Source organism: Ruditapes philippinarum, unplaced genomic scaffold, assembly GCF_026571515.1.
Source record: "Ruditapes philippinarum isolate M1 unplaced genomic scaffold, ASM2657151v2 ctg5615_1_1_1_1, whole genome shotgun sequence".
NCBI classification, from domain to species: Eukaryota; Metazoa; Mollusca; class Bivalvia; order Venerida; family Veneridae; genus Ruditapes; species Ruditapes philippinarum.
The window spans coordinates 6,804-26,404 of NW_026865447.1; the positions used below are offsets into that span (position 1 = coordinate 6,804).

General features: G+C 33.8%; 1 protein-coding gene across 1 annotated transcript; it reads left to right on the forward strand.

Moving 5' to 3' along the window:
- The first annotated feature begins 9,944 nt into the window (after window positions 1–9,944).
- Window positions 9,945–12,500, forward strand: LOC132729073 (beta-1,3-galactosyltransferase 1-like). Its single transcript, XM_060714817.1, has one exon. The coding sequence runs from the start codon at window positions 10,183–10,185 to the stop codon at window positions 11,335–11,337; it is 1,155 nt and encodes a 384-aa protein (XP_060570800.1). The 5' UTR covers window positions 9,945–10,182; the 3' UTR covers window positions 11,338–12,500.
- Window positions 12,501–19,601: the final 7,101 nt, after the last annotated feature.

Sequence of the window (19,601 nt, forward strand, 5' to 3'; positions counted from 1 at the left end):
AACTGTGATCTTTGCTTCTCGTATTCTTTTTGAACAACTGTTTCAACATTTTTATGTGTCTCTCTCCCATGTAACCGTATGTCTAAGCACATCGTCAACATAGTTATCAGTATCATTCACTCCGGAAAGCAACTTCCGCATCATTCTATTAAATGTTGCACCAGAATTGACCATTCCAAATGGCATTTTTCTGAATTGGTAACTACCTTCTATTGTAGGAAATGCTGTGAGATGTCTTGATTTTGCTTCAATAGGTATTTGCCAAAAACCTTTGGTCAAATCAATTTTCGTGAAGAACTTATCTTCTTTTAGTTTCGCCATCACATCCTCAACATTACCCATTGGTTCTGTATCAAACTTTGTTACAGAGTTGAGTCGTCTGAAGTCAATACAAAAGCGGTTTGTATTATCCTTTTTCTTCACCAAATCAATTGGAGAATTATAATCAGAATTTGCTGGTTCAATGATACCACATTCAAGCATTTTTATGCCCCCGCCATGTAATGGCCGGGATATATAGTGTTACCCTGTTCCGTCCTTCCGTCATTCTGTCATTCCGTCATCATCAGTTTCCGTTCATTATCTTAGTAACGGTTGCACACATTCAACTCAAATTTAACATATGGATATGTCATGAGAAAATACAGGTTAAGTACGAATTTGGTCATGGTTTGATGATTTTTGGCAGAGTTATGCCCCTTTTACTTAAAAATAATATGAAATTTTTTGTTTCCGTTCATTATCTCCCCAACAGTACAACACATTCAACTCAAACTTGACATACCGATATGTCATGATAAAATACAGGTCAAGTTCGAATTTGGTCATGGTTCGATGATTTTTGGCAGAGTTATGCCCCTTTTACTTTGAAAATAATATGAAATTTTCAGTTTCCATTCATTATCTCCCCAACGGTACAACACATTCAACTCAAACTTGACATATGGATATGTCAAAGGAATGCACAGGTCAAGTTCAAATTTGGTCATGGTTCAATGATTTTTGGCAGAGTTATGCACCTATCACTTTGAAAATAATATGAAATATTCAGTTTCTGTTTATTATCTCCCCACCGGTACAACACATTCAACTCAAATTTGACATATGGATATGTTTTTGGAATGTCCATGCCAAGTTCGAATTTGGTCATGGTTCAATGATTTTTGGCAAAGTAAAGCCCCTTTCACTTTGAAAATGATATGAAATGTACAGTTTCTGTTCATTATCTACCCAACAGTGTTACATATTCAACTCAAATTTGACATATGGATATGTCAAAGGAATGGGCAGGTCAAGTTGGAATTTGGTCATGGTTCGATGATTTTTTGGCAGAGTTATGTCCCTTTCACTTTGAAAATACTATAGATACATCTTAGGAAAAAGCAGTTTAAGTTTGAATTTGGTCGTGGTTCAATGATTTTGGACAAACTTATCTTTCTTGAATGTTGGAAAAATTTGAACTTTCAGTTTCACCACTCATACTTTTGTGGAAATGTATGTAGCCATTATTTTGGCTACAAATATGAAATATGCTATTTTCAAAAGGTTAAGACTGAATAATTTCAGTGCCTTGAACATTGTATGGAAATGGTTTGTGTTAACATTGAAAAGTTTTAAGGGCTTTGAACTTAAAATGAAAAAAATAATTTGTGCAAACAAATTGTCGCTTGAAAACTGTTCTATCTCCAAATTTTCCAAAAACGAGTTAAGTACACAATTTTGTCCGTAATGGACTGTTCTATCTCCTTGGCATGTTATATTAGTGCTTCAGAGCTTAATAAATGAATTACAACAAAACCATCCTGTTCTAACTCCATAAGTTCAGTATGTTTTGATAAATAGACTGTTCTAACTTATTGGACCAATCATATCATCGATAAATGTCACGTGACCTGTGGGGGCATATGTAACAAACTGTCCTAAATCCAAAGTACCGTATCAAAAGATTGCATTAAATCACGTGATGGCAGGACACCCGCAATGTTGTACGAAACATTTTGAGCTAGCTGGTTATACAACGTTTGCTGTATATTTCATATATTAGTACTAAATGTAAGTATTGAATGATATTATGTATTGATAAATTAACTCAGATCATTAACATTTTATTCTTAAGTCATATGAATTAACTGCATGTGATTAATCAGGCAAATAAAACTATCAAGATTTGCCAAGTAATTTCGGATGTGTATTTTCGGATAGAAACAAACTGTTGATCATACAATTTTTTTTCAAAAAGCAAATTCGTAAAAAGGAAATGGTTTATATGTTCTAAAGTTTTTTTTAATTAAAGGCACATAATTGTCTCAGGAACCATTTTTTTTTTACTTTAAAACAGGCAGATATGAGTTTTTTAGAAATTATAAGTAATAAATAAACAGCATGCTAAGATACTTTTCGCCTGAATTATACTTATGAAATGCTAAATTCTCTTGGATAATAAAAGTAGAAAAAATGTCAACAAAAGTATTTTTGGACTTCCATTCAAAATACTAAATGACATGCAACTGTAAACTACTTGCAAATAAGAAACAAAAGCATAGATTGTTTAGGTTACTTGGCCCATGTGGAACTTTTTTTTTGAAACTATAATAGAACTCAAATATAAAGCTTTTGAGAGATAAAGATAAAAACAATTTTGGGGCACAAAAGGGGCTTGTTAGAAAATTTATAGATATAAGGCGTTTATATAAAATTTATGTTTTATAATGCATTTAATGTTTTATAACTAATATATTAATTTAAAGTAAAACATTTATACAAAGTCAGATGGAAGGAAAATATTCTTATAGTTTATTTTTTTTGTCTTGTAATATGTTTTGAATTTCTGAATGTAAATTTATATGACATTATGTTTGTAATGTTGCTGGGTCGGGTGGGGGCTGCGTTCATTGAATGCCGCTTTCTTGGGTCGATCTTGTTTATCATATTTTGTACATGGGACAATCTCTTAAATATGACATTTTTTGAATTATAAGTAAATGCCTTCTACTACCTTAAGGTCTTTTCTTAGCAGATATGTTTTCATTGCCTACTTAAGTTAAAGCAGCATTTTTTTTCAATTCTTATACAATTAGAAAAGAACTTTTAACGGAACACAAACAGAACATTTAAAGCGCATTAAACAACAATATTTACTACTATTTAAAACTTTGCGGAAGGAATTTGAATTGAACAAAATTTTGACAGATTTTTTCCGAGGGCATTCTAAGAGGATTTGAAAAGTTTTCCCTATTCCCCGTTTGCCATTACAGCTTTCTTTTTTCCTTAGCATTGAATCAAATTTGAAGGTATTAAACTGGTGGATGACTAAAGTTATAAAAATAGATAAAAATGTCTACAAAATTTTTTACGTGGGGTATTTTATCTTTATTTATTTAAATGTTATTATTTTAATGTCTTTAAAATAATATACTGGATCAAAGGATATTAATAAAATTTCAAATTAATTTTATATGGATTGGAAATAGTGGTTATCTCAAAGACTAATAATAAAGGGATAAATTTAGCCGAAAAATTTTTTTTTGGGCAATTCTTTTTCTAAGATTAAAACTATGTTTTATGTGACATAAATAAATTCAACTTTAAAAGAATTAATGGTTCTAAAGTCACATTGAACATTTTGATTTTAAAATTTTTGAAAAAAAGTTACAAGGACTTGTTCTATCTCCAAAGTTTTCTTAGGTTTTTAAGCAAAGGAAAATTAAAATCCACATATTCTTTAACGATATTGAGTTTGTTCTTTTGGCACCACTCCTTAGTTATTTTTAAATTTTCAAAAATCCGACAAAAATAAAAAATTATGCAATACTAAATTTTTTAAATGCTTTTTCTCAAAAAACAACAAATTGGGGCAAGTTAAAAACAAAACGTTTTTCAAGCGCGAAAAATTTGGGAACTAAAATATTATAACATTGAAATTTTGGCTTGCATGCGGGGGATCCGTGGCATGTGACACATTTCTAGTACTTAAATTTCAATCCTCTAACCGCTGTCCTTTTTGCATATGGTTCGTATATTTTTGTCTAAACACGAATTTTGGTTTTTGTCAGTCAACCTGCTAATCTTGGAGATTCAAGATCCTGTAGTTCAGGAACCCGTAAGTAAAAAATATCCTAAAATTCTTGAAAGCAAGATTTACTTTGATTTTTGTTCAATGTTTTAATTGATCATTAAAACATTAACATCTTCTGTAGTCTCTTTCACCCTGTGTTCTTACTAAGTTCTAAAAGATTTTTCATCTCAAACTACCCGTATCATCATTATTTTTCGGCTTCTATTACAGGCTAACTGCACAAAATTTTTCTTCTCGTTTTCGCAATATTTCTTCAAAGATTAATGTGGTAACATCCAATTCATGACTTACTAACTTTGTAATCAAATTGTTAACTGGCTTCACTTACAACAAATGGACCTTTCCAAATTGTAAACATTCAGTTTATTGTTGGTTGAAGGCAGGAGCAACGTAAAAATCTTATTGTCTCCTTTCTAAGACTTTCTTGGTCGTGTGTTTTTCTTATCATAATGATGTTTTATCTTTCTTTTGGTGAGTTGCTGAGATTCTCTCTAGAATATTGCAATGTTTTTTTTTCTACATCTAATTTCTCAAAATTAGTACGTACTCATTAAGTTTACGTGGTTCTCGGTCTTCTGTTTTTGAGTGCTTGCATTTGGGAACCCTCTAACAGTTCTTCCATATATGAAAGTTTCAAATGGTGAGATCCCTACTTGAACTAAGGGACTTTTCTGTATGCAAAGAGAAGCCGCAGAACAAATTTATCTATTCCAATCCTTAGTCTTTCTTCGGGGGCACATTTCTTTCAAACATGCCTTTTTCAAATACCATTCATTCTCTCACAAAAGACCATTAACATTTTGGGGTTGGGTAAGGGGTAGTAAACAACTGTTTCAGTGATATAAAAAAAAATCTGGGAGACAAAGTGGATCCCTCGGGATCCAAGTCTACAAACTGTCTTTCATAAGTTGTGACGTGAACTGACTACCCTATCACTAAGTATTTCCGATAGGAAAACCTACTCTTGCAAAAAATATCTAAAATGCTTCAGTTATGTTTTCAGTCTCGATTCTTGTAAAGCAACGGCTTCTGGATAACGTGTAGCATAATCAAACTACAGTTAATATGGTACCTATTTCCCTTTTCCGATTAACAGGCCGTTTATTGGCCCTATAATCAACCGCAATTTCTCTGGAACGGAAATGTCAATAATAGGCATGTCACCTCAAGGGGAGCTTTTGGAAGTCTAACCCCGGGGCACCGTCTTCTGACAAATATCACGGGAACGGACAAAATCAAGTTAATATCACTAAAAATACCTTTGGCCAGTTTGAAAACAGACTGATCCTGTTAAAGTTTTGCGTACAGGCAAAATGCCCACCAAACTATAGATTCATGAGCTAATGACATAAACTCTTTTGTGATTTTACTAGGAACAACTATTTTGTCTTGTTTCAGATTCCAGAATCAAACCTTTCCGGTCTTCTATAAGTTTTATACAACACATCTTTTTGTACTTTCATATTCTTAAAATTTGTTACCGCTCTTTTTGGGTTTTCATGATCTTTTTTCCCTGAGCATAATGCCAAACAACCGCTGTAAGTTTGGTCCATATTTGATTTGTTTCCCTTTCTAAGAACATTCTACCGTAATTTCGTTTATCTTTCGATCGGAACTTTAAGAAAGGTTTCATTGCTTTCTTCTCTTTTTCTCCTGTGCCCTCTCCTAACAACAGCAGCTATGTTTTGTTACTTCTCGGCTAATCCCCACCTTCTCATTGGGTTATAAGGTAAACCCGAATATTGCCCAACTAAGTCACAAATTGCTGAACTCTAAAAACCATGGCGTTCTATTTTACCCTTATAAAAGGTGTATCAAATGTCTATTTTTGGGCAATAGGTACCAACCGGCCGACCATCTATTGCTATCCGCATGACACAATTTTTATTAAAGCATTTGATCTTCTTCCACTAATTCTTTCTAACTACTGCTAACTCGCCCAACCAGGTGTCTCTAAGAACCTTACACTCTCTTATTGCGCAATATAATCCTAGTTTCAGATCCCGTTGACGTTCATCTTTCTAATGATTCAATTTGTACAAGCTAACTTGTAAATGACAGGCACAGAATTTGTCCATTGGCTAAAATTTAAGTTTTCTTCAAATTTACAACACATCAATAAAGAACTTGTTGGAGAAATTTGACATACATAAACCCGATTAATTTCTTATTACTGGGGCCCACGTTATTTCTCCAGGCCTACTACCCAAGTTCCTTGCTGGAAGAAACCCGATTTTGTTTTAAAGTAATTTCCATTTTGCTCTCCATATGACATTGCAGCAGCCCCATATCTTTTCGTAGTCTGATCTCGACAATCTCTGGCCACAATGACCCCTCTCTATTTACATATGAAAGCATGTACTTTTTTCTATTTCTCTGTGATAGTGGGCTGTTTAGTTTCGATAGATTTTATCCTTGATTAAAAGGCGTATTGGTCGATTTATTTGAAAAAAAAATGGCAAACTTTTGAGCTTTTAACATATTTTGTAATTTGTTCCGCCATGAGCCTCTAAGTATTTGTCAGCCAAAGAATGACATCTCTAACGGGATCTTTAGCTTTCCTTAAGGGAAAAAGAAGCTAGCTTCTGGTTTGAACAAACCCTTTGACAAATTTTTTGGTCTCTAATAATAAGAAATCTTTCATTTTTTTATCTACTGGGGTATCCGGCAGCGTCAAAGCCCTTTCTGTCCATCGCTAAAAGGTAACGGTATCTAAAGCGAGCCATAAAATTGGTTTTACGTCTTCCCCTTGTTTGGGCTTAACTCTTCTAAATTTTTTTCTGAAACCGTTCTTCTGTTAATTGGTAATCTTTGAAAAAACTGCTGTTTTTAAATTCTTGGAATAGTCTGATGGGCTTGCTCCGGGAGGCAAATTCGTAGTGGTAAAACTTCAAAGACGTTTCCCGTTAAATAAAGAAAATTAAGCTTATTGCCCATGTATCTTCTTTCCAAATCCTTGATTATGGAGAACCTTTCAAAACGCTTCTATACAGTATATGCACTTTGTCTTTTTGGGACTCTTCAAAAATTAGGCAATTTCTTGGGAACCAAACCGGTTGTTAAAGGGAAGTTTATCAAGGGGGCGCTCCCCACCCGATTTTTTAACTTTTTCATCAATTTCCTATTTTTTGGCTCTTTCATTTTTCATCTCTACTTCAGTTTGAAATAAACGGTTTTTTTTTCCGTCACGTATTCGGCTTTTTTTTTAGACGCTCGGCCCTCAAAAACGGCCGTCGTCTTCCTCACGTTCAGCTTCTTTTGTTTACGGTCGGCCTCAAATCGCCGTTTTTTTTTCACGTCCCCTAATTTTCGTTTCTATTTTATTCAACGGATATTCTGATTCACCCGTCTTCAAACCCCAAGCCTCTCTCCCAATGAAATACCCATTTAATATAATCCATAATTGCTTAATAATGGATTACTAATAAAAAAAAAATAAACTTTTTTTACGAAACCCTAAAGGGGTAAACTTATTACTCAACAAAATGGTTGTTACCTCTTTAGCACCGGGACAATCGGTTATTCCCAAATCTTTAATCTCTATATAACAATGGCTACACTTAAAAAATTGTGTTAAACTTTGATAAATTAATATTTGACAATTGTTTATGCCAGGAAATTCCAACTTAAAAGAGAATATCCCGGACGAGCCCCAAATTGTCAGGAGAAGATGTCTGCCTTTGATGTTATTTAATCTAAGGAAAGATTCAGTAAATAAATACTGGAACCAATTTCAAAGCTATGGGGGTTGGGCAGCACGCGCCTGACATAAAAGTGAAATATTCTCAGTTGGAAACTAGCATGTAATTGTTTAGTTAACACTTTTTAGGTATTTTTATATTTTTTCTATCTCAAATCAATATATACATTTAAACAACAAACTCCGACTATTATTTACGCACAAAAAAAAGAACTTTTGATCATTATTTTTACACCCAAAACAAACACAGATCATTTATCAGCCACTTATACGAATATCTTTCAACGTATACGTCTTTTAATACGAAACAATACTAGACACCTGGCGAGCCCAAGCTCTAATCAAAAAAACAATAAAATCACCACAAAAATGAAGAACACGAAATGATATTTTTTACACTCTAAGATGCAGTATAAACCAACAAAACATTCATTCAACAATATTAACTTCACACAATCAAATCTGCATCAGAAAAAGCAAAACTATAAGCACCCAATTTATTTACATTATATCCTCAAAGACAAAGCATCAACTAATATAAATCTTGAATGCAGACAACACATTCAACCAATATCAACCAATTATATCTTCACAAACAGATATAACTCAACAACCAAAACAACTAATAAACCCTGATCAATTAAGATCACCACAATTATATTCAACCACTTCAACAAACGAACAAAACTCCCTACAAAACAACAAAATGGGAGAGTTTCTAGATAATCCAGCAGAGTTATCTCTGCAGCGCCCCTAACAAATAAACCTGTATGCTGGCTATCTCTGTGTATAGCTGGTTTACATTGAATTTCAATGGGAGTATGTAATCAACTGATCTATTAATTAATAAGCTAAAGTCTATATTTCAAAGTAAACTCATTAACACTGCAGTCTTAGAAATGGTGAATTACTGTTGTGTTCCACTTTGTAATGGGTTTGGAGGGTTTCATTTTCAACAAGACAAATGATTAAAGAACAAATGGAGAGTAGCAGTAAAGAAGTAAAATGAAGTTATGGTCTCGCACATTTGCCATGCCAATAATGATCAAAATGTGGCTTCCAGAACTTTATAAGCCGCTATTTAACATTTTTGTTTTTCATCTGATGTGGTATCTGATCTGTTCATGCCTTATCATAGTATATGAACGGGTTAGCTGAAGACCTTAAGTTGAATTCTAGATATAAGTTCTAAATTCTAGATAAATTCTTAAGCTGACAAAATTGAAAAAGAAACCAATGTTTGGCAATTCTATTCAAAATTCGCTTGTTAAAACCTGGAAAGAATGTTCGTGCATGTCGGTCGTGCATACAGAAAATGTGTCAGGTATCAGTCCGAGTTGCATAATCTTATCGATCAGTCAAGCTCATTTTTATTTTTCTCCATTATGCATATATTGGTCTCATTGGCCTCCCGTGCATCAAAATTGTATCATCACAAAAATCGACTTGCATACATATTTAGTATCATTCAATGAATTACTGAATTCAAAATTTATAGGTCACCTTTTGGTAAATAGTAACATTTAAGGACATGAATGGTGACATGTCCGGGGTCCGTACTCTCAGTACCTGAAAGGGCGGATGGACCCTCATTAAGCCTAGAATACATACATTCACATTAATCTATCAAATTGTCATAACAATTAATAATAATAATAATCACCCCTTGATCATCAAGAACAAAATTACTATATAAAATATATTTTATATACTAGTAGAAATAGTAATTTTCTTGTTGCCTGTAGTCAGAGACAGTCTAAATTTCTGTCATACGTCTCCAATCTGTAAAAATTATATAACTAGATGCCTTTTATTTACTAAAGAATAAACTTGAAACAATAAACACTATATCTAAAAAAATGATAATATATATTAAGCTAGGTATAATATAGGTATGTCGTACTTTAGAGCTATTATTGATTATTGAATTTCAAGCTCCTGTGCAAGGAACAAATAGATATTACTATTATATGATTGTGATGCATTTTAAGATGACGTTGTTCGCATGAATTGTATTTTAAAGAAGTAAAGACCATTAAATTATCAAAGCAAAACTGTTTTTTTTTCATCATATAACTACTTCAGGTAAAACATTTTATTTTGAGTCATTCCTTAGAGGAAACGAATAAATTGAACGTGTTATGTTATATATTTATATAAATCTGTTAATCATCATCATCATCACTATTACGAGTACATGTACTTTTATCATATTAACCAACACCTCAAAAACAAAACACTTAAAAAAGAGCATTCCTTTTAAAAACTTACTTCAATGAAAATGCAAGGTTAATAAAACGCTGTTGCTTAATTTTCGTTTCAGATCGCAGCTTTGATTTTCACCTGAACTCTCGAAATCCTGATTCTTTAAAAAGGGAACTTGAAACAAGCAAAGCAGAAAGGATTTATGTTATTGGTACGTTTCAAATCAAACCATGAATTTCCAGCTAATTACATTATAAATTTAATCAGCAGAATAGCGAATCTGGCCATGTTACGACAGTTAAAGAAATGCACGATTTTTGCCACTATCACAGTGTTAGTATTTGTAATATTTACAAATTCATTGCTGTATTTGGAGCGATATCAGACTGAATATTTCCATCTGGACACGGATGCTTATTTTGAAGATGCTAAAGATTTAAAGTACCCTGTCAAAGTACAGCCGTATTTGTTCCGACTTATAAATGCGTCTAATCCGAGTGTTCCATTAACCATAAGTGCGCCTTATGTTATTGAGAACCGTCATCGTTGCCGTTCTGTGAAGAATCTTACGATGATTGTTGTAGTTAATTCAGCGACAGACCATTTTGAACAGAGACAGAGTATAAGAGCAACTTGGACAAACGACACGTATTACTCGTATTTAGCAACAGTCAGAGTTGTGTTTCTTGTCGGCAGAACTGTGAGTCACGTTGTCCAATCTGCGCTTGAAATGGAGTTCGAAAAGTATAAGGATATTGTACAAGGAGATTTTATAGATTCCTACACCAACCTTACACATAAAGGTGTGATGGGTTTTAAATGGATTACGGAGAGATGTCGCAATGCGGAGATGATTCTGAAAGTTGATGACGACATTGTAGTCAATATGTTTCTGTATCTCTATAAATTAAAACATTCTAAAGCGCTACAAAAGGCAAACGTATATTGTGAATACAAATCCGAGCCTATAAACAGAGATTTTACATCAAAATGGTATGTTGATGAAAGTCATTTCAAAGGAGTAAAAAGATATCTGAAATTTTGCAAAGGAAAGTTTGTGAGTATGACGAATGATATAATGCCATCTTTATATCTATCCGCCTCGAAGTCGCCGTTTTTTCATATCGATGACGTTTTGTTGTTTGGATATGTCCTGCATAAGGTTCCAGGATTGAAGTATGAAACGTTCAGTGACAGTGATTGGCAGGAGATAACTAATGAAGCAAAACACTGTTTAGATACCAAAAAAGAAAAATGTACATACATTGCCATGCAGGCCGGTTACAAGGAGGACGTGTTAAATATTTGGTCGAAAGTAGTCAAACACTTTAAACGTAGTTTTAAAGATAAATCATAGCCACAACAAAAGTGAATAATAGTTCTACTACTTTTATCATTCATTAGAATATCCTATTTTTAAAAAAATATTAATTTAAGCCTAAAATACACAAATAAGACGTGTGAAGATAAACAAGTTTAACAATTAAATATTTTATCAATATGTGTTTGTTTTACGATGTCAAGAATTTCTAATGACGTTCGTTTATTTAAATCAAACTGTTTGTATTTTTAAGCTATTGTAGAAATCTACGCTTTTAATGAATAAAATGTTTTAAGCAATCTACTTGAATATTGCGCGTTTGAGACAAGTTCATTTGTTATACATGTTTTTACGATAACGTAACATAAAAATTTAAACCAGATAATTTTTGGGAAGTATGTCTAATATCTCAACACTCAAAAAATAAATCACAAGGAGGTATTTTAAATTGACAACACATGTCTGTTAAACGTTAAAGGGACTCCACGGGAGATAATGACATATTTCTAGAGATAAAATTTATCGAGATCGAGAAGTTGTGTATAAAATTTCAGATCATTCGCTACCTCCGTTTCTTTCCAGAATAATTTGTAAAAAATGAACCAAAATTGAAAAGCGTTGCAACGCTTTTCACTAAAATTTGGCTAAGAATAGAACAAAAATACGATTTTCATATTTTTTCCGAGTATATTTCTTAAGTATTTTTTTCGCATGTCTTTCTATTTTAAGTGCCCGAAATGATCTATGTACGAAATTTAAATTATGTTTTTACGATTTTTGACCTCAGTGGAGTTCCTTTAACTTGTTCATGTAATTAAACATTTTCTTCTTAAAATATAAACACAAAATCATCTGTTATTAATGCTGAAGCTTTCACAATGGTTTACAGAAGTTTTGATGGTAATTTATCATAATTGTGATGTATTTCAGTGCAAAACAATTCAGAATCTTCTATTACCATTTACCAGCTTTACCAATTGTTTGGCTTATATTTGTCTGCATATTACATTTTTTAAAGGGAGCTTTTTCGGAATAATTTTCTGGTTACTAAAATATATAGTAATAAATTCATTTACCTAACGTATCTATGAAATACAATTATAAACACACTAGGTAAGGCAAATTTTATTCTTTACCCCCTGTATTTGATACGTTTGGAAGACGTGTTTGTTTTACAAATATAGCTTGAGATAGTTATAAAGAAAACTTAAATGATTTAACAAACAATAGATGGTGATAATTTCTCAAATTCTTCATCTATAATAAATGAAAGGTTACCATACTTATGGACTGTGTCATTGAAACACATTATTTAATTATTTAAATGTAAGAGGATACATAAAGTACTTAACAACCCAACAATCTTTCCTATAAACGAAATCCAATCGCTTTATCAGTCCGCCTAATCAATTTGCACAACTATCCATATTGTTATAAATCAGTTTAACGTTATAAATCTCCTATTACTTGGCTATAATAGATTCGAAATCTTAGTACTTTGTCATACAAGAGGGCCATGATGGCCCTGAAGTCGCTCACCTGTATATAGGCCCCTGGAGCGGGGCCAGTTTAAACCCCAGGGTTTTTATTTGAACAAACTTGGTAGACACCTATTACAAAATATTTCATGCTTAACATCTAAGGTCTAGCTGGTCAAGATTTTTTCTTTACACATATAGTTTAAAACAATGACACACCTGGGGCAGGGCCAGTTTTGACCAAAGGGTTTTTATTTGAACAATCTTTGTAGACACTTACTAGAAAATGTTTCATGCTTAATATCTAAACTCTAGCTATTCGGGTTTTTTCAAAGAAGACTTTTAAGTTTTTGCTATACACATATAAGGAAAATCAATGTCAGCCGGGGTGGGGCCAATTTTGACCCCAGGGCTTTTATTTGAACAAACTTTGTAGACACACACTAGAAAATGCTTCGTGCTTAATATCTAAACTCTAGCTATTTGAGTTTTTTTCAAAGAAGATCTTTTAAAGATTTTGTATAACACTTATAAGGAAAAGGAATGACCCCTGGGACGGGGCCTATTTTGACCCCAGGGCTTTTATTTGAACAAACTTGGTGAACACTCGCTAGAAGATGTTTCATGCTTAGTATCTAAACTCTAGCTATTTGGTTTTTTTCAAAGAAGATTTTTCAACTTTTTGCTATACACATATAAGGAAAATCAATGACCCCCGGGGCGGGGACAATTTTGACCCCACGGCTCTTATTTGAACAAACTCGGTAAACATCCATTAGAACATGTTTCATGCTAAATATCTTAGCTCTAGCTCTTTGGGTTATTTAAAAGAAGATTCTTCAAGTTTTTACTATATGCATATAGGGAAAATCAATGACCCCCTGGGGCGGGGCAAATTTTGACCCCAGGGCTTTTATTTGAAAAATCTTGGTAGACACCCATTAGAAGATGTTTCATGCTAAATATCTTAGCTCTAGCTCTTTGGGTTCTTTAAAAGAATTTTTTTTTAAGTTTTTACTATATGCATATAGGGAAAATCAATGACCCCCTGGGGCGGGGCCAATTTTGACCCCGGGGCTTTTATTTTAACAAACTTGGTAGACACTCATTAGAAGATGTTTCATGCTTAATATCTTAGCTCTAGCTCTTTTGGTTCTTTAAAAGAAGATTTTTTTTAAGTTTTTACTATATGCATATAGGGAAAATCAATGACCCCCTGGGGCGGGGCCAATTTTGATCCCAGGGCTTTTATTTGAAAAAATCTTGGTAGACACTCACTAGAAGATGTTTCATGCCAAATATCTAAGCTCTAGCTCTTTGGGATTTTTAGAAGAAGATGTTTAACGTTTTTTTCTTTTGGTTGCCATGGCAACCAGAGTTCTGCATGGAATGGAATTCTTTGAACAACTTTGTTAAGGCTTCACACAAGGAACATCCCTGTGAAGTTTCATTATGATCTGTCTTATGGTTTCAGAGGAGATGTCGTTTGAAAAGTGTGAACGGACAACGGACTACGGACGACGTACGACGGACGACAGACGACGGACGAAGAGTGATCCTAATAGCTCACCATGAGCATATGCTCAGGTGAGCTAAAAACTATCAAAGAAGAACAAATATATATATCGACATTACATACAGAAGATGAAGAAAGCTTCCGACTTTATGTGAACTAATAGTAATAATTTATGAAATATAAAGATTTTTCACGGGGTATCATTGCGCTTTTATTCTCTAGAATTTAGCACATGGATGTGGGCAATTCCGACAGCAGCAATTGATGTACAGTAAATAAAATCTAGATTTTGACGACGCTTTTTCACCTTCGTCAATTTTAATGAAATTTTAACAACTCGGGTAATGCAAGAAAGTTATATTCATCTTACAGATATAATCTATGTACTCTAGAATGATTTTGTACATCAGCGAGCGCTTTAATCACAAGCATCGATGTCATCTTCAATAAAAGCAGATTCCTGTTTGGTGCCGTATCCAATAACTTTACCAAAAGTGAATTAATCCAAAAGCAAACCCACAAAAGTAATAGCTACACATGCTGACTCACATTCCTGTAAAGTTTCATGACTACAGGTCAAATACATATTTGGCTACGCACGACACAAGTTGAAAATTGCAATTATTTACTAAGTCAAGGGAAATAACTCTACGAATAGTGAATAAATACACAAGCAAACCCACAAGTGCACAACTACACCATGTACACATGCTGGCCAACATTTCTGTAAAGTTTCATGACTTTATGTTAAATGTTTGAGCTACGCTCGACACAATCTGAAAATTGCAAATTAACTCTACAAATAATGAATGAATCTTCAAGCAAAAGCCAAGGTACACAACAACACAAACTGACCAACATCACTGTAAAGTTTCATGACTCCAGGTCCAAAACCGTTTTGGACTAAGCGCGACAAAAGTTGAAAATGGCATTTTTCCTATATCTGGGGCAATAACTACAAATACTGAACAAATCCATAAGCAAACCCTCAGGTACACAACTATTCATACTGAGCAACATACCTGTAAAATGCCATGACTCTAGAATTGCAAAATTTTAACGGGTCAAGGGCAACAACTGACAAAACTGAATTAATTCACACGCGAACCCCAAGGTGCACATCAACATTCTTGTAAAGTTTGTTGACTTTAGCTCAAGCACTTTTAGAGCTACTTGTGACACAACATGGGAACACGCGAATGCAAGCAAGGACGTAAGGCAAATCTAAATGCTCCATAAAAAAGGAGCATTACTTGAACAGAAGTCACTCGGAGATATAGAAACTGTACCATCAATTCAGATAATCAAAAAGAGCGAGTGTGTGAAATTCAATGCATTCCCTTTAGTAGTTTCGGAGATACATCTTGCATGCAGAAACTTAACCACAGTGTGACACCGACGCCAGAGAGAGAGAGAGAGAGTAAAATAGCCTTCTGAGGGAAGTCAATGATTGGTATGGCAGTCACTGGTTTCTATGGAAAATCAATGATTTCTGTTGAAGCCACAGGTTGCTATGAGAGTAAGTGGTTTCTATGGAAATCACTGATTGCTAAGTGAAGTCAATAATTGCTATGGAAGTCATGGATTCTTTACGGAAAAGGTTGTTAAGGGGAATCAATGGTTCTTAAGGAAAGTAAATGGTTGCTATGGAAGTCACTGGTTGAAAACGAAAGTGAATAATTACAATGAAAGTCACTCGCTGCAACAGGAAGTTCTTTGATGCTTAGGGAAGTCAAACGTTGCGAAGAAGGTGTGCACCGGTCGCTAAGAAAAGCCAATGTTTGCTATACACAAAAGGTCAAACTATTATCACCAAAGGCAGCGCCATTTGCTATAATTTGAACAAAAGCTATGTCAACATGGCCACCCCCTCCGAAAGTGTTTCCGCATTGGAAGAATTTATATGTAGTATAGCAGAATAATTCAATTTTAAGAGGTATTTTGGTAATGAAAACTGATGGCTGAAGTGATAACAAATTCGAAACCTATGTGAATACTGATGGCTGAAAATAACAAAGGACAATAACTGAAAAATAATGCAGGGTAGGTTATCATTCTTATGTGCTGCACCCCTCCTCTGTAAAATATATCCACCTATGAAGTTTCAAGTTGATACCTCAAATACTTTTTGAGATAAGCTCCAGACAAAAAGTATGAAAAAGACCAAAGGGCAATAACTCAAAAATTATATAGGGAAGAGTTATCATTCTTGTGCACAACATTCCTCCTCAATAAGATCTATCCACCTATGACATCTCATGTTGACATCTCAGACACTTTTGAGTTATGCTCCACTCAGGTGCTAAAATTAAGTATGAAAAATAACAAAGGGCAATAATTAAAAAAATATGAAAGGTAGATTTATCATTCTTATGCACTGCACATCTCCTGAGTAAGATCTATGCACCTATGAAGTTTCATGTTGATATCTCAAAGGCCTTTTGAGTTATGCTCTGGACAAAAATTAATTTTGAAAATAACAAAGGGCAAAAACTCAAAAATTATGCAGGGTAGAGTTATCATTCTTGTGCACTGCACTCCTCCTCAATGAGATCCATCCACCTATGAACTTTCAAGTTGATACCTAAAATACTTTTTGAGAGAAGCTCCCGACAAAATAGTATGACAAAAAACAAAGGGCAATAACTCAAAAATTGTATAGGGAAGAGTTATCATTCTTGTGCACAGCATTCCTCCCCGATAAGATCTATCCACCTATGACATTTCATGTTGACATCTCAAACACGTTTTAGTTATGCTCCACTCAGGTGAAAAATTAAGTATGAAAAATAACAAAGGGCAATAATTAAACTAGAAATGTGTCATCATGTCACGGATGCCCCCGCATGTAGCCAAAATTTCAAATGTAATAATATTTAGTTCCAAATTTGTTTGCACAAATTATTTTTTTCATTCTAAGTTCAAAGCCCTTAAAACTTTTCAATGTTAACACAAACCATTTTTATACAATGTTCAAGGCACTGAAATTTTTCAGTTTTAACCTTTTGAAAATAGCATATTGCATATTTGTCGCCAAAATAATGGCTATATACATTTCCACAAAAGTATGAGTGCTGAAACTGAAAGTTCAAAATTTTTCCAACATTCAGGAAAGATAACTTTGACGAAAATCATTGAACCACGACCAAATTCAAACTTAAACTGCTTATTCCTAAGATGTATCTATAGTATTTTCAAAGTGAAAGGGACATAACTCTGCCAAAAAATCATTGAACCATGACCAAATTCCAACTTGACCTGTGCATTCCTTTGACAATTTTGAGTTGAATATGTAACACTGTTGGCTTGGTAATGAACAGAAACTGTAAATTTCATATCATTTTCAAAGTGAAATGGGCATTACTCTGCCAAAAATCATTGAACCATGACCAAATTCGAACTTGGCCTGCACATTCCAAAAACATATCCATATGTCAAATTTGAGTTGAATGTGTAATACTGTTGGGGAGATAATAAAAGGAAACTGAAAATTTCATATTATTTTTAAAGTGAAAGGGGCATAACTCTGCCAAAAATCATCGACCCATGACCAAATTTGAACTTGACCTGCGCATTCCCTTGACGTATCCATATGTCAAATTTGAGTTGAATGTGTAATACTGTTGGGGAGATAATAAATGGAAACTGAAAATTTCATATTATTTTCAAAGTAAAAGGGGCATAACTCTGCCAAAAATCATCGAACCATCCCAATTTCGAACTTGACCTGTATTTTCTCATGACATATCCATATGTCAAGTTTGAGTTCAAAGTGTTGTACCATAGGGGAGTTAATAAACAGAAACTGAATATTTCATATTATTTTCAAAGTGAAAGGGGCATAACTCTGCCAAAAATCATCGAACCATGACCAAATTTGAACTTGACCTGCGCATTTCTTTGACGTTCCATACGTCAAGTTTGAGTTGAATGTGTAATACTGTTGGGGAGATAATAAATGGAAACTGAAAATTTCATATTATTTTCAAAGTAAAAGGGGCATAACATTGCCAAGAATCATCGAACCATGACCAATTTTGAACTTGACCTGTATTTTCTCATGACATATCCATATGTCAAGTTTGAGTTGAATGTGTTGTACCGTTAGGGAGATTATGAACAGAAACTGAAAATTTGATATTATTTTCAAAGTGAAAGGGGCACAAGTCTGCCAAAAATCATCGAACCATGACCAAATTTGAACTTGACTGTGCATTCCTTTGAGATATCCATATGTCAAGTTTGAGTTGAATGTGTTGTACCATTGGGGAGTAAATGAACGGAAACTTAAAATTTCATATTATTTTCAAAGTAAAAGGGGCATAACTCTGCAAAAAATCATTGAACCATGACCAAAAAGAACTTGTCCTGTATTTTCTCATGACATATCCATCCTGTATTTTCTCATGACATATCCATATGTCAAGTTTGAGTTGAATAAGTTGTACTGTTAGGGAGTTAATGAACAGAAACTGAAAATGTCATATTATTTTCAAAGTAAAAGGGGCATAACTCCACTGGACAATGTTTTATACAAAATATCTAAATCACAGCCTTTGACGATTAAGAATATTTTTTACACAATATAAGTTTTTACACAATATAAACCTGTACAATGAAAACCCAAAGGAGTTGGGCCAATTTTGACCAATGGGCCAGAATTTGAACACTGAAATGTTTGTGGTAAATATCTAAGCTGGTTGGTTGAGAGGTTTTTTTAGCGGTTTGATCCCATGAAGGTGCAAATTTTGACCCCAGAGCTGTCATTTGAACAAACTTGTAAGTGGTCCACAGGCCACTATCTTATACTCACCTGTAGAATTTGCAAGTTCTGAGGAAAAGATCGTTTCACTTAGCAACTGTCTGGACTGGGGCAAAAGGGCACATTTCCTTAAAGGGTGGGGGGCAGGGGCAAATGTCCAAACAGGCACCAGAGTAGAACCACTGACATTCTGTAGGCTAGCTGGAAAGCTTCCCCACGTGAAAGAATGCAAAGTCCCAGTCAGATTCCAACCCAGAGAGGCAAGAGGCAAGTGGTTTGAAGTCAACTATTCGGCCAGGGCCACCCGTTTCGATGCATAGTACATTACAAAATGTAGTATGTATGGAAGATAGACAAATAGGGTAGTGGGAAGTGTTCTTCCATGTGCATTAAACATTTTCAAATTCTTGCAAATGCTTACATTTCTTTAAATCAGCACAGTGCAATTCACTATCAAGTTAGTTGCAAAAATATTTACAATTTAAATGCATGAATACAAGTGAAATCTGGTTCTTTATAGTAATAAAATTGCATTTCACTTTAA